Source organism: Seriola aureovittata, chromosome 21, assembly GCF_021018895.1.
Source record: "Seriola aureovittata isolate HTS-2021-v1 ecotype China chromosome 21, ASM2101889v1, whole genome shotgun sequence".
Taxonomy (NCBI): Eukaryota; Metazoa; Chordata; class Actinopteri; order Carangiformes; family Carangidae; genus Seriola; species Seriola aureovittata.
The window spans coordinates 5,856,745-5,873,158 of record NC_079384.1 but is presented as its reverse complement, the minus strand read 5'-3'; the positions used below and the strand labels follow the sequence as shown (position 1 = coordinate 5,873,158).

At 41.5% G+C, this 16,414-nt stretch overlaps 1 protein-coding gene across 2 annotated transcripts in view; it reads left to right on the top strand.

The window, feature by feature from the left end:
• Positions 1–16,414, top strand: part of trrap (transformation/transcription domain-associated protein) — an 81,741-nt gene that overhangs the window by 17,752 nt on the left and 47,575 nt on the right. The window contains exons 28-40 of one of the 2 annotated variants that reach the window (XM_056365939.1): positions 63–159; positions 496–617; positions 2,301–2,471; positions 3,204–3,272; positions 4,441–4,461; positions 5,028–5,147; positions 5,511–5,630; positions 5,940–6,104; positions 6,277–6,458; positions 6,965–7,163; positions 12,446–12,574; positions 13,580–13,846; positions 14,302–14,508. In XM_056365939.1, the coding sequence (XP_056221914.1) occupies positions 63–159; positions 496–617; positions 2,301–2,471; positions 3,204–3,272; positions 4,441–4,461; positions 5,028–5,147; positions 5,511–5,630; positions 5,940–6,104; positions 6,277–6,458; positions 6,965–7,163; positions 12,446–12,574; positions 13,580–13,846; positions 14,302–14,508 (1,869 nt within the window). The remainder of the gene's footprint in view (positions 1–62; positions 160–495; positions 618–2,300; positions 2,472–3,203; positions 3,273–4,440; positions 4,462–5,027; positions 5,148–5,510; positions 5,631–5,939; positions 6,105–6,276; positions 6,459–6,964; positions 7,164–12,445; positions 12,575–13,579; positions 13,847–14,301; positions 14,509–16,414) is intronic. The other variant, XM_056365940.1, reaches the window with a different exon arrangement.

The following is a 16,414-nucleotide window of genomic DNA, read 5'->3' as shown; positions in this document are numbered from 1 at the left end:
ATCACCACTTTTAGCAGTCTTGACCTCTGACCTTTCTGTGTGTTTTTCCCCTCTCTCTCAAGCTGTTGAACCTGTGTGAGGCGGAGGATGCTGCTCTAATGAAACTGCCTTGTTACAAGAGCCTTCCCTCCCTGGTTCCCCTCCGCATTGCTGCCCTCAGTGAGTGCGCCCCGCTGAACTTAGGGGTCCCTTGTATAATATTGAGTTTTGCAATTGATGCTTTCTTGTCTTTTGTGTTCATTGCAAATTGTTCCTGAATCTAAAATCCTTATTCGTGGGGAAATTAACACAGTTTTAATTACAATTTATTAGTCTAACTACTTTCATGTTAGCAGAGATTGTTCTTTCTATCTTTCTTTCACCGCTATGTGAACTCGATTAATAACTAGTTTACTAATATATTAAAAGATCTGAATCTTGTTATGTTTGGATTATTTATTTATCAATCATCATCTCTTGTCTATATGTTATTGATGTTCTGTGTTTCCTGCGTAGATGCCCTGGCAGCCTGTAATTACTTGCCACAATCCAGAGAGAAGATCATTGCTGCGCTGTTTAAAGCCCTCAACTCCACCAACAATGAACTACAGGAAGCGGGAGAGGCGTGCATGAGGAAGGTCAGGGCATCATCTATCACTTTCTTGTTGCTTTGTAATTGGTTTACATTCAGGTGATAACACATTACATGGCGACATATAAGAAATGTTGCACCTGAAATTGTTTTCGCCCCCCAAACCCCATTATCTTTACCAAGTGTAACCAGTGCATTTTTGTTGTAGAATACACACTTTGAAGAACAGAATAATTTATCTCAATATCATGATTTCTTTGTACACAAAGCCCAAGAGGAAAATGTACTGCTTGGCTCTTTTATAGTTGACATTCACCATTACAATGATGTGGAAATTTTCAGGGAGGCTGCGTTTTGAAATTTTCATGATCAACAATCTAGCCACTGTTGCAAGAGGTTTGTCGCCAGGCAACATTGTCTTAACGTCAATTCGATCTTAGCGTCTTTACATTTACTACCTTTTCACTTTTGAATTGATTTTGGATTAATTTCAAGACTTTTATCGATTTACTCAGAAAGCTCAGACCTGCGTCATATCGCTCACTTCAAGTCCAACTCCCTTTGAGCAAAAACAGCCTGAGACGCAAGACATGACCTTTCTAAATCTGGATTAAAGACTCTGCCGCTACACCTTTGAAGTGGACCTCTACTGCGTCACCCTCATGCTTTCACCTTTTGATTTATCTATTTGCATCTTTATTTCATCTAATGTTTTGTTCGTTTTCTATATTTTGTTTTAAGTATAGTTTTTTATTATCTTGTTTTTCGTAGTTCTCTTCCTTATTGCTCCATAAGTCTTTTTTCTGTATCACTCACATCATTTACCATCTTAGAAATCCTTTGTTACTCCTCCGTTCATACCATTTCCCCACCCAGTTATCTTCATATGGACCTCCCTCTGCTTTATCACACTCTCCTGAACCATCCCTACATCTATTCATCAAAGTATCCATACCATCGTAACCTCTATCCATCTACCCCCGAAGCCCTTTTTCTTCCCATTTCTATGTTCTTCATTTTCTTCCCTTACCACTGTCACTCCTTTTCACTATCCTGTGATTTATTTATTTATTTTTTTTGCCTGGCCATTCTCTGCTCTCTTTCCATTCTTTCATCTCTGCCCTGCCAGCCTTAATGAGCGTTGCCATGGCCCGATCGATACAGGATGGAGTGTTTGTTCTCAGTGCTGAGAGGAAAATGAATGTGGCTGCCATGCATCATTCCCCTCCCGTCTGTGTGAGGGTGTGGGTGTGCGTCATCAGTGTTTGGTGTTGGCATGTGTGCTTGTTTACGGCTGGCCATGCCCTCATTTGAGTGGCCTTAGTTCCTTAATGGAGACACAAGGGGGTAGTGAGCAGTTCATGGGGCTGGAAAGCCTGACAAGGCCAGGTCTGATGTGGAGGAAAATTATTTGTGGAAGGGAAATTAAAATGATTTGGTTTAATGCGTTGGGTTGAAAAAAGATCTAGTCACAGATCTGAATAATATTTTATAGCTTCAACAGATTCCTCAGAGGTTTATCAGAGCAAAACAAGCCTGTATTTTGAGTTATAATAACATATAAATTAATTGGAGGCTACAAACTACACCTCCAGTTTCCCAACAGCACAACCATACCCAATATTGATTTTGTACCTTGTTTCTTTTGCAATATTTATTTTAAGAATTGTAAAAGGTTTACTTGAACTTTTTCAAACTGTACACGATGTGTTCATGCAATCTATTTTAGTTCCTGGAAGGTGCTACCATTGAAGTGGACCAGATCCACACTCATATGCGCCCCCTACTAATGATGCTGGGTGACTACCGCAGCCTGACGCTCAACGTGGTGAACCGCCTGACCTCTGTCACGCGACTTTTCCCCAACTCTTTCAATGACAAGTTCTGTGACCAGATGATGGTGAGAAAAACCTAAACCTCTGTCCTCCGCCTCTTCTTCATCCCACAATATTTATTTGGTGTCTTTTATTCAAACACTTGACGGCACAGAATGCAGTTTATCATGGCAAACATGGCAACTAACCTTTTGACTGTGGCAGTGCCAGTTATAGAGTTTAAACTATAGATTATTACTTTTAAAGGTTTGATTATTGCACAGGTTAATATTTAAAAATGTGTTTATTTATTTTTTTTACAACCACAATAAAGAATAGTAAAAGTAATAATATAATCATAAAGACATAGGAATGTGGCTCAAGATTTGGACTGCCACAACATATTGTTCCTGTGACATATGCTAGTAAGTATTTAAACGGGTATGGCACATGCTGATACGATCCTTGTTGGCAGCTGTGTCATAGTTTAATACTTTTGGGGTAGCAAAGCCAGCAGGGCTCATTGTTTAATACACAGTGAGAAACATGGTGTGACAGTCACTTTTGTCACTTGCCTACTCTCTGATAGTTTCATAACTAAACCGAGCTTTGCAGCAGATGTTTTGTTTATAAAGTGAACATTTGTTATTTATTACTTGAATCTCTTGAGGAAATTTTCAGTCCTTGTTCGTGCCATTTTCTACCTGTTGAACTACACACACACACACACACACACACACACACATACACATTACACTACACTATACTACACTACTTACACAAAATCTAAATCTTATCTTATTGTCTCTCTTTCTCAGCAACATCTGAGGAAGTGGATGGAAGTGGTTGTAATAACACACAAAGGAGGCCAGCGCAGTGATGGCAGTGTAAGTATACACAGTTCAGATTGTCCCATAGCCACACCTTACAGCACGGAGAAATGAAATATGAACTAGACGCTTCCATCACTCATGACATGTAGATGTGTCTTGTTTCTTTCATCTACTGTAGTTGAAATCCTGATCGAATGCAATACAGAAGCAGTTATAGCCTGTAGGAACGGGTCAATACAGCTGTCTGCTGGAAATTTTTTTTGTTCAGTTGATCTTTCCTGCCTAAACCAAACAGCTCTCAATGAAGGGGTAGAGAAATTGCCCATTATACACACAAAGCCATAGTCACATGTAGTCAACACCTCCTCAATGTGGCCTCCTCCCAGATGAGTTGTGAGTGGCCATATTACAATCAATGATTAATTAGGCGCCAGGCAGGCGGTGGTGGGCCCAGCGCTGCATCTCCTCATTATCTTCCCGACAGATAACCTTGTAAAGGCAGAGGAAAGGTGAGAGAGAAAGAGGGGAAAAACAGCTGCCTCCCCATCGTAGAAATAAAGCAAATTTTTTTCCTGCTCTTTTATGTGAGTTCATCCTTCCCCATATCAAAATGGTGCGTTAATTAGATGCAAATTGGTCTTTTGTCTCTCCCTCCCTCCAGCTCGTGGTCTTTGTGCCTGTTGACAGCAAAGCTGGCAGTGACAATAAAGCAAGGGTCATGGGGTCAATTAGCCAAGCATGATAAAGACAAAAAGTGGAGAAAGACTGATGGAGCAGGGCCGAGCAGGATGGCCTGAAGACATGTAGGAATGAAAGAGGGTTTTGACAGAGAGGAGGAGAATACGGAGTGGAGTGACGAGGTGTGAGGAGGAGTAAAACTATTTTAATTTGACGGAAAAGGTTTAACCAGAACAAAATGTCACTTTCTGTATTTATGACCTGATATCTGTCAGAGGAGTGTTTTCCCGCAAATGCCATGGGTTCTGTGTTGGATTCTCAACAGACATTCTGCTCTGCCCACTGCCCTGTTATTCACCCAGTGCTGAGAATAGTTGTTCCCTAGGTCACCCGTAAAAGGTTGCTGCTGTCCCATTCATTTCATTATCACCCTGTCTTATCTCCTCACCTTCCATATGGAACAAAGACAGACAACACACAGCCACACAAAAATACACACGAACTGCTCTGCTGACTCTGATCATTGTTTCCCGTTCCGGTACAGCCTGCGTTGGAGGGTGTTGAGGTGAGATGTGACCTGGTGTTGCGCCCTCTGTTGGTTACTCTCTGTCAGTGATTGAAACATAGTTAAACCAATGTTGTGCTGGTGAACTGAACCGATGTTGTAACAGTGGTGCTGGTGAAGTTGCCCCGTATTTTTGTGTCCCATGTGTCTGTGGTCGTCTTTAGAAAATGTAACTGTCATCTCAGCCTTACTCTAATTTCATAAATTACACTGTTAAAAATGTCCAATTCTTCCCTTTTTACCTTTGACTTTTGCTCCAAGATATCGCTGTTACAAGGTTTATGAAGATTATCATCATGTTGCCCTTAATATATTTGTACCTCGTGCATTTAATCCAAGAGCTCATGTGAGCGTAGTGCTCTGCACCTTTCCTGCCGGAAGTTATTTACCTAATGATGATAGACAACCTCTACCTTTTGACTAAGATTCATCCTTGTCTTTCCACAGTGGCTGTCCATCAAGACTGTCTGTCAGAAATTATGTCCGTGTCTAGTCCCCATCATCTTTCCAAAAACTTCATCCTCTCCCTTCTTCCCTCTCTTCTCTTTTTCTGACTCTTTCTGTAGGAGATGAAGATCTGTTCTGCCATCATTAACCTTTTCCACCTGATCCCAGCCGCCCCTCAGACTCTGGTCAAACCTCTGCTGGAGGTAGTCATGAAGACAGAAAGGGCCATGCTCATAGAGGTAGGACATCAGCTCCATTCTTGAGACAGACTTGTAGGAATTGTCCAACCCTACTTTAGAAGTAACATAAAAACATCATAGATTCACACACTGTAAAGGCCATTGGAGGATTAGCAAGTAAAGTGAAGATCACTGCCCAAACAGTTCAGTGGAAAAGATGAGGAAATAGCTTGAAGATAAAAAAAATGACCATAGTTATGCTTTAATGGATGTGAACATCTGTAAACTCTGCTAATCAGCGCCGATCTTCAGAAGAAAGTGATAAAATATAAATCTGCATTTATGTTGATGAAATTATTCCTTTTTCAGCCCGTTTCCTTTGCTATTTCTCCTCTCCTCCCTCACTCATCCCTCCTGTGTCAGGCTGGGAGTCCATTCAGGGAGCCTTTGATCAAGTTCCTGACACGGCACCCATCTCAGACAGTGGAGCTGTTCATGATGGAGGCGACGCTCAATGACCCCCAGTGGAGCCGCATGTTCATGGTCAGAGACTGGCAGCTCTTCATTCAGCTTTTCATTGACACACTTGCCATTAGAACAGCATTTTGCTTTTTTGCTGCCTCACTAATGGACTTTAATCGGGGATATATTGGGTGTTGCGAGGCTCAGTGGTCCTTTTTAAAACCAAATTGAGATGGATCACTCCCAGTAAAAATTCTTAATTTTCTGTATCATGTGTCTGTAAATGTGTTGTTACAGTTGTTGAGCCAGTTCAGTGACCGTAGTTCTCCTTAGTCGTACCATGTGTGATTTTGTGTTGTTCTTACAGTATGTGTATTTGTTCATATACAGAGTTTTCTGAAACACAAAGATGCTAAGCCGTTAAGAGACGTCTTGGCATCTAATCCCAACCGCTTCGTCCCTTTGCTGGTTCCTGCCGGCACTGCAGCAACTGTTCGACCTGGATCTCCCTCCACCACCACAGCCAGACTGGACCTGCAGTTTCAGGCCATCAAGGTATGTGCATTTTCAATACAATAATACTTTACACACAGTCATGTCTTGGCAGGTCAGATGTATACATGTCTAAAACTAACCCTGATGTGGTGCTGAATCTTATTCTAAATACTACATAACTCTCAGTAATTCCTTAAAACCATTAACCATTTTATTCATCCTATTTGCTCAGATCATCAGCATCATAGTGAAGAATGATGAGGGCTGGCTGGCAGGGCAGCACTCCCTGGTCAGCCAGCTCAGACGAGTCTGGGTCAGCGAGGCCTTTCAGGAGAGACATCGCAAAGACAACATGGCTGCCACCAACTGGAAGGAGCCCAAGCTGCTCGCCTTCTGCCTGTTAAGCTACTGCAAGTAAGTACAGTCATTAAAATTGTCATGGGGATGGAAAGTGCAGAAATCTTTATGGTGAAGTTGTTGACAGTCTGCCTCAATGTTTACTCCAGATGAACCGAGGGACCAAGTGTTACTCTGAAATTAACGATGGTATCAGTAGAGCGTAAAACTTATAGACTGAAGTGACCCATGAAGTACCATATTTGAGTTATTAGCTTGTGTAAGGATACAAGATAATACTACTAATAATTTTTCTGCCTAAGCACTGAGAATGAGCTAACTCATTTTGCTAGATACTCAACAGATGTTTATTTTAGACCCTGTAATTAACCTCCAACCACTCCACACAGTACTTTAAGAGAATATGTGTTCACGCACCCTTCTTTTTTTAATGCTAATTACCAGAATCACATTGTTATCAGAGATTATCTGAGAATGACGTCATACAATATCACTGTTGTTGACATTAGACATATCTCTTTGTACCTGTGCACTGAACGTATGACTCCCTGTCTCCTCTCAAGGCGTAATTACTCAGAGATTGAGCTGCTGTTCCAGCTGCTTCGGGCCTTTACGGGTCGCTTCTTATGCAACATGACCTTCCTGAAGGAATATATGGAGGAGGAGATTCCCAGGAACTACTCAATCGCCCAGAAACGGGCCCTGTTCTTCCGCTTTGTCGAGTTCAATGACCCACACTTCAACGACGAGCTCAAAGCTAAGGTACGTACACAGGCAACCGGAGCAAGAAAGTCAATTTATGACTTGATTCCACAGGGACCTGAAATTCCCCAATGACTTTTTTACAATTTTGCCAACCATCTTTTCAAATAGACATTCAAATGATGGTTGGAGGTGGAATACACAGTGATACTGGCCGCTCAGGAAAAAATTACCAGTACTTGGCTTGCGGTTTGTGGCTTGGCTTTACGGGTATAATGTGAACACAACAGTTGAAAACACACTTAAAATGGATAAATTTTAATGTTTGTTTTTGTACAATGTGTAAAATTGATTTGTTATGTCCCTTATTCCTTGAGATACTAACATTTCAAGGGAGGGATTAAAGACTCTGCAGCTTTGTTTTTCTGAGTCTCTACTGTTCTAGCACCACAGCAGTTATTACTTATTTTTGGGCTTATATATTAATTGTTCTTTCATCATTAGAGAAATATTGCGAAGGTAAGGATCTTTTTATCCCAGGAGGAAGCTGAAAAACTTGTCCTTGCTTTTATTTTCAATCGGCTAGACTCCTGTATCGCACTGCTCACAGGAATATCCCAAAAGCACCTTGATCGTCTGCAGCTATTCCAGAATGCAGCTGCCAGGGTTTTTAACTAGAAAAAAGAAATATGACCATATAAGACCTGTGCTGAGATCATTATACCGGCTTTCGTGTGAAGTTTAGAATTCATTTTAAAATCTTAATGCTTGTTTTTAAGGCCATACATGGTCTGGCACCTCAGTATCTCTCTGACTTGCTTGTGAGCTATGAACCTGCTAGACCCCTCAGGTCAGCTGGAACATGCCGTCTAGTTATTCGATGGGTCTCAATGAAAACTGATGAAACTGCCTTAAGCTTTGATGCCCCAAGCTTCTGGAAAATGCGGCCTAATCATATTAAGGTGCTCTCGCTTTTGTCGGAAAGGGTGCCTTTTTTTAGCTGTGCTAAAAAAAGTTGTGTGGTTTGATGGTCTTAATTACCATTTTATTTTGTTTTTACTGCTTTCATTGGTTACATAACTTATTATTTTATTCATCATTATTATTTACTTGTATTTTATTCCTACTTTTTAATTTTCATGTCTCATTAATTTTTACTGATCGCTCATTGGTCTTAAAAATGTGTCTAATGTTTTATCTTAACACTATCAACATTGTTCTTCCACCTGGAATGAAATGTGCTGTATAAATAAAACTTTACTTGCTTGCTTATAAAGCCTGATAAAGAGAAAAAATACATATTAAATGATGTTTTGGATTTTTCTGGAAAAATGGATTCAAAAATATGGACCATATTACCCAGTCCTTGGCTGAAAGATGCATTATAAATCATGTTGCGAAATTATTTGAGCATCAAATGGGAAATGCAGGCATTTAGGGACCTGATCTGTGTGACTTTTATGGTTGGCGTGTTTTGTAGCAGAAGTTCTTTGATCGAGTCAGGAAGGTCATTTTGTCTGGTTCTAGACCCTCAGAGGCTCACAGATGAATGCCTCTGTCCTCTCTACCTGACCCGCTGCTGCAAGCATTACAATCATTCGGGCTGCTTTTTAATTAAGCGCACTCACACAGACAGATGCGCGCACACATATTTTGCATAGCTGTAACAGCCACACAACCTGGCACAGAGGAGCAACAGCACTGCTGTTAAGTACAAACGGGTCAGTGGGGAAGGCCTGCCCTGGCACTCAGTAGCACATAGCCAAATGGCAAGAACACACAATTGTACACACACAGACGCACGCACACACAAGAAGCTGGCAAATGCACACAAATCCAAGGACATAGACTTGTGTCTGCGATGCTGCTCACTCCACCCTGCTCTTTTTGCTCATTTTCAGCTTGCGTTGCTTCAGCAGCATATGGACTGGAAATAGAGACAAAATAAAGGCAGGCGGAGTCCAGCCAACTCATTGTGCTGTGTCTTTCCAGGCCAAAATGCTGCGTAGGAATTTTTAGCAGAGCACAGTTTAGTGTCTTTGCTAGCAGCACCCACCCACCCAACAGAATTTTGTTGTTTCTCCCTTAATTGTTCTCCTCTGGTGTACAGCAGATGCTAGCTGTGTGTTTGTGTGAGGCAGAGAGACAGACGTACAGAGAGAGGATGTGTTTCTGTGTGAACATGTTTGCGTTGATCGATCTGTGAGTCATGAGGAAGAGAATGAGTGTGGGTGTTACCTCCACCGACATTTAAATAATTGCCTTTAGCATTTTCCCAGAGGCATAATATTACAGGGAAGAGTATGTGTGTGCACATTCTCAATATTCCCGGGAGTTAGATAGAGGCTCATGTTCTTGTGTAGCATCATGGGGGTCTGGGAGAATATTTCACTAGTGAGACACAGAGAGGAGTGTGTAAGAGAGAGAGAAGAGAGACAGTGTGGGACAGCAGCAATGAATCATCTATGATAGCACAGACTGACCTCATGCTGCTCCTGTATTGCGTCTTTTGTTCTATCCAAACCATTCTTACAGAAAACTGCTTTTGTGCTGCGTTTTTGTTCAAAAGTGTCTGACTATACATGGAATAGATTTCAAGCAGACGAGCAAACAAACAAGTGTATGAAATTCAGTGTTTCCTCTAGGATTTTTTTCAGCAGTGGGGGCATGCTATCCGGTGGGGGGGTGGGGGGGGGTAAGAGTCAGTGGCAAAGTTGGGGGGGGGGGGGGTAGAGTCAGTGGCAAAGTCTGCACCCAGGCTCATCTCTCCGCTGCTGTGCTCTGCTCTCCTCCACTTTGTTTAACAACTCCTCCCTGTCTAATGTTACTTGTCTAATAAGATTACATTAAAAGTGTGAGTAACGTAACACTAACAGCGTTATATAGTTTACACTCACATCACATCTGATTACAAGTGTGAACATTAAAATACTATTTTTTACCTAACCATCATCATTTATGAGTCAGTAAAAGGCTTATGATGCTACCTGACTAGCGTCTTCTTCATCTGTTGTCTTTCTCTTCTTAGAGAAGTATCTGAACAAGCTCATCTGAAAATGCAGTCAGCAGTTAATACATAATGACGTGTAGATATTAGCTTAATGCTATCAATTAGTTTACCCAAGTTAGCGTCACTGAGTTGGCTAATAAGTCTACCTTTTCTCCGGTAATTCGCTGCCTTATTCCTCACGACTACACTTCTCTGACTCTCACCTGATGCCTGACGTGATGTCACTTTCAAGGCCGCGCTCTCGCGAGTAATTAACTCCAATAGGATCCCCCAACCACCCCACTCCCTCCCTCCCCTCCCCCCGCTGTTACGCTCATCATCACACAGGCTGTGCTGTGAGGGTGGAGAGATGTGGCGGTGGTGCATTTGCGACAATAAAAAAAATTTTTTAAAAATAAAAGAAATTTGAAGGCGTGGCGGCTATGATTTAGCAGTGGCGGGCCGCCACTGCTAAATGAATGTAGAGGAAACACTGAAATTTATGAAGCACAGCGAGTCTGTTTCTCATTCTGTTTCCCTTTTTTTTTTCCTTTTTTTTATTCACAACATGACATACAGTGAAGCAGAATTTTCTACAACATCAGAATGTGTCTACATGCTGTGCTAGTATCATCTCCTCAGTGGAGAGTGAAGTCAAACTGCAGTAATACCCGTTACATGCCTCTTCTAGCATGTATATGTGAAGTTTTTCACTCACATTTAAATTCTGTTTCTTTTATTTACAAGTTTCAAAATAACAAATTAAACAACAAAATAGACAATTATTACCAAGGTACTTTTTAAATCATGTTTGGATAATTACTGCAATTTAAAAAAGATAAACACCTGAGTGCAGCTATATTATTGCCTTCGCGTTAGCAGTCAGATTTAGATAAATAACAAAACCGGTTCAATGAAAACACATAATTGAGGCAGACCTTGATTATGTGAGGTTTGAGATTTGCCCACAGTGAAATTAGATTCTGCAGCTCTTCACCTAACTGTGTGAAGAAACGATCTACTGACAAAAAAAGTTTTAAAAGGTGCTTGTAGTGCTGGTAGTGGCTATTATTCAAGACTTCCTGTGGCTACTGCACAATAAAACCCATACCGTATTTGCACATTCCTGGTGTGTGTGTATAGGGGCATTTCATTATTTTGGTTCCCCCTTTGCCACTATCTCTCTTCTATTGTGGTTGGTGAGGAATCACAGCCGCACTGCAACACACACACACACACACACACACACACACACACACACACACACACACACACACACAACAGACTCTTGTTATTTGTTTAAGGGTATGGAAATGGGATTTACGATAATTAAGACACCTGCAAAACGAGATTTAGGCTACTTGCCCAGAGGTATTATGTGTGCACACATGCACCAACACACACAGCCTGCAGGATCACATCCTATAATGGCATTACAGGAACAGATGAGACTGAAGAACAGACTTGTGCTCAATGCATTTTATTTGTGTCTTCATTTAAGGGTGTGTGAGTGTTTTTCTGCCTGCATGTGTGAGTCTATCAACCATGCATGTACATTGTGTAGAGCGTGTGTGAATAATGTGCTAATGGAGGAGCTGGAACATATGCTGCCACAGCTCGTTCTCCACTGAGCAATGCCCTGTCTTCCCCAATGATGGATTGAATATGAGGGTTCATTAACAGATAGCAGCTTCTTTAATAAATGCAGTCGTTCGGTGTAGTGTGGTGGGGTTATTCTGCATTTTACTAGCTAATCAAGCCTTTGTCTTTATTCAGTGACTATCCCTGCAGGTTTCAGGGGTGTTGGTAAATAGTATTTTAAGCTTTGCATCAGCAGTAGTTTAGTTTTTTCTTTTCTGTCAAAGCTTATAGATAAATTAAGAATACATATTATGGTTCTTTATCTCGAGTTGAAATTGTGTTGTTCTGTCTGTTTCTTTAAATGCCATTGTTTTAGGTCGCATTTGACATTGCTGTACGTCAAATCTGTCCATGCTTCTAATTTCCTTTTTCACTTGCTGATGAATCAAAGTGTTTTTTTCCATTATTATCAATCTGAAAAGGGCCTGTGTCCTTTTGATTTTAGAATAGATTTTGGAGTAGATTACTATTTCATCACTCAATCATGTGCCATGAAGGGCTATGCAGGTTTTTCCTTTTTGTTCAGCTTTTGAAAGACCACATCAGGTGATTTCACTGATTAGTTTCTCCTTTCTTGATGGTGTGCTCTCAGTGAAATCATCCATTTTGGGCTTTTAAAACCCGAGAGAGTGAAGGTTGCACATTCTCGTAATTAACTGGAGAAATGTTTTGGGGTTTCTTACCATTGTATTTTTTTTTTCCTGTTTCATAGGTGCTGCAACACATATTGAATCCAGCCTTCCTGTACAGCTTTGAAAAGGGGGAAGGTGAGCAGCTGCTTGGACCACCCAACCCTGAAGGGGACAATCCTGAAAGCATTACCAGTGTCTTCATCACTAAGGTAAACATGCACACATACGCCTGCAGCCATTATTTCTCCTCTTCTCAAAATCTTTCTCTCCTCTGCTTTCTTTATTCATTACTCGACCACTCTGTCTCTCCATCAGCCTCTCTGATTTCATTAGTTGCTGCATTTCCTCTCATAATGTCTTATCAGTCCAACACATCTCCATACTCTCAGTCGTCATCAACTACATCCCAGTTAGTCTGATTCTTCTCTACTCAATCACTTAATTGCCGGCATCCCATCTTTCTCTTCTTCCTTTTCATCTCTCTTCCATCTGTCTTTGTTTTTCTCCCTCCTTCACAACATCCTACTGGTCCCTCTTTCCATCACGTTTCATTCATCAGGCCAGACTATAATTCCGGGTGTAAATGTCAGGCTGTGACCATGCTAAAGGTCAGCATGTTTGTTTGTGCTGTGGCAGATCTCATCACTGACTAACACCAGTCCTAATGGCTGCTAATGGCTCCTCTACGGTCTGGTTAAAACTCATTTCCTCACTCACCTCCCTCTTTCTGTCAGCTCTCCTCTCTAATTCCTCTCCAGGGAATTCAGATGTTGATGGGGGTTGTTGAATAGAGAGCTGTCTTTTTGAAAGAGGTTCTCAATATGTAAAAAAAAAAAAAAGTAGATTGCTATTGTGCCGCAGTGCCATTCAAATGTAATTTTGGAAAGTAAACATTGCTCAGAACAGCAGTATACTTTGTCAATTCAGGGAACCAGTATATTCAATAGAATGTGGTTTTATCTCTTGCATTAAGTAATCTAAGACTTATGTTGACCTCTGTTGGCAACTCTTAAGAATTACAACAGAACGCAGGCATTCACAATAAAGTGTGTTTGTTTTATACACAGAACAACTCACCACCTGGGGAAAAATAACATTTGATTCACTGTTATTGATCAGTAACTCAATCAAATCCAGGCAGATATACTCACTCTTCACATTTCCCCTTGACCCGACACTCTTTAACCCTACATCTCTTCTCATCCCTCTCCAAGGTTCTGGACCCGGAGAAGCAGGCTGACCTGCTGGACTCACTGCGAATCTGCTTGCTGCAGTTCTCCACCCTGCTGGTGGAGCACGCACCCCACCACATTCATGACAACAACAAGTCACGCAACAGCAAGCTGCGGCGCCTCATGACGTTTGCCTGGCCATGCCTACTGCCCAAAGCCTGCGTGGACCCTGCCTGTAAATACAGTGGTCATTTACTTCTGGCCCACATCATTGCAAAGTTCGCAATTCACAAGAAGATCGTTCTGCAGGTGAGGAGGAATGCAAAGACAGAAAGGAAAGAGAATAGACATCAAACATGGCAAATTTATGTAGCAGATGTAAACACACGCAATAAGTTTGTAAAGCATATCTATACAGAAACAGACAAAACTAAAAGGAAATCATCAAGATGAGAACGACTCAACTGAACTGAAATGACAACAGCTGAATACACAATAGAAGATACTTAAAATAAGGGCAGGTACTGTGGGAATAGTGTTTATGGAGAAAGTGATGATATAGTGGAACTGAGCATGTGGTAGGGGTGTGTATATGTTTGTAAGAGTGTGTGTGCTTGTTTGTACTACCCGAAATCCCACATCCAATGAAATATGAATGTGTAGAGAGGAAAACAGCAGTTAAAGGAAAGTTAAGGAAAAACAGAACATTAGAAAACTTTGGTATCTTACTAAATTAGAGATGTTGGTTTGTGTGCTTTGTATAGGTCTTCCACAGTCTGCTGAAGGCCCACACCATGGAGGCTCGTGCCATCGTACGGCAGGCCATGGCCATCCTGACACCAGCTGTGCCTGCCCGCATGGAGGACGGCCACCAGATGTTGACCCACTGGACTCGAAAGATCATTGTGGAGGAGGGCCACACGGTGCCGCAGCTGGTGCACATACTGCATCTCATTGTGCAGCACTTCAGGGTGAGCTGGTATAAGAGAACAATGGTGCACTGGCCAGTAGTTCACTTCCTCCTGTCGATCCATCACTATTGAAAGTATTGATTCCCAACGTCTTCATCCGTGCTGGGTGGTGCAGACAAAGGGTCAAAACAAATCTGATTTCTGTCCCTGTGTCTTAAAATGATCATGATTATGATTATCAATTATCATCATCGACTTGCCTGCATGGTTAACTACAAGGCTCTGGTGTTCATCCCAATGTAGACCACACAATATAATACATTTTATAAGGACAGCTGACAATAGTGTCTGCATACATTTCACATTTTGTGGTACTTTAAAGTAAGCAGCTGCCACAAGAAGTTAGAGGGCAACTCTCGTTTGCATCCGCTGCCATTTCTTTAGGTATTTTTACTGATTATGTGAGTTCCCTGAAACATATGGCACCTCTTAACCAGTCTATGGGGCAAAACTCTGGATTGTTTTGTACAGCACAATTAATAGTTTTTTGTGAAATTAGTTATCTAAACTTGAGTTTCATTTTGATGCTAGTGGAACAATTACAATGGTGCTGTGCTCCGTTGTCTCCTAGTCAAAAGCTGGATCATTAACTCGGAGCAGTGAAGTTGATAGTAACCGCCTGCTGCCTTTAATCGTCTTAATGCAGATACATTCTCAGACTCGCCCTCACAGTGATGATCAGCAGAGTCAAAGAGGGACTCGTCTGTGCGCAAGTCAACACCAGCAAAGGATCATTGGCCTTTATGTTCGCCTTTTTCCTTAAACTTCAAAGACATTTTCTGCCCTCTCGCTCCTTCAGCTGATGTTCGCCGCCTCGCCAGTCAGAGAGCGACAGTCTCTTAGCAGAAGACTGACATTTTCCTCAGCGCCCCTCTCTATCTCACTGACAGGCTGCTCTCACTGGGCCAGATGACTAATCTAATGTAATCACATCAGCATAATTACACTGGGGAGGAGATAATGACAGACAGATGAGAGACTGTGTGTGTGTGTCTGTGTGTGTGTGTCTCTGTGTGTGTGTGTGTGAGAATGAGTGAGTGATAAAGAAATGGAGAGATTGTGTGCGTGTTTGTCTGTGTGCACACGTGATGGACAGGGCTTAGCCACTCTGTCATTAAAGGGCTGTGAAGTCCTGCTCTATCGACCATAATTACCCTCAAAGTGAGAAGCTTTAATATTCTTTGACACTGGCAACAGCCCTCAGATAGACATCTCATCTCTTGCTCTTTTGTCTACGCGTGTCTCTGTGTTTGAGAGTCCCAGTTCGGTTTGCGATGAAGCTAAGTGACTCTTGAGTGTGACTCTTGAGAGTGTGAATGTTCGGGGCTAAGTGTGTGTCATCATGTCCTTGAGACTAAGTGGGAATACAACATTAGAGTTTGCCTCTTCTGACTAAGTGTCTGAGTGATTGAGGACCCTGTTTAACTTTGTATGTGTTATCATCCCAAAATCTAGAGCAAAGTGTGGGCAGTGTCCCCAGTTCTAGGGGAAGAATTGTACAATAACATAGGACTGACGGTCTTTTTTTTGTTTGAGATGCATAGACCAGTAACGGGTGATTGTGGCAAAACGGCCCATTTAACGCCATGATAAAATGGTAGAAGTTAAGGGAAGATCTCGTACAGTGAGGTTCTCCTCCTCATCTGTTGAGGGTTAGGCTAAAAAGCCAAACCAGAATTACACTTAAATATAAAATTCCCTTAAAAAAAATAAGTATGCAAAAATATTCGTGCTTCATTTCTTATTTTTATAATTAATTTTTTTTAATAATTTTAACATTTTTGGGAGTGTCTTTGGGCAGTATAGTCCTACCTGACAGTTTGAGTTTAGAACGCAAAAATACATAAGCTTTTGTGAACTAGATTTATTCAATATGTTGACTCACTATGGTATAGGTATGGTATAT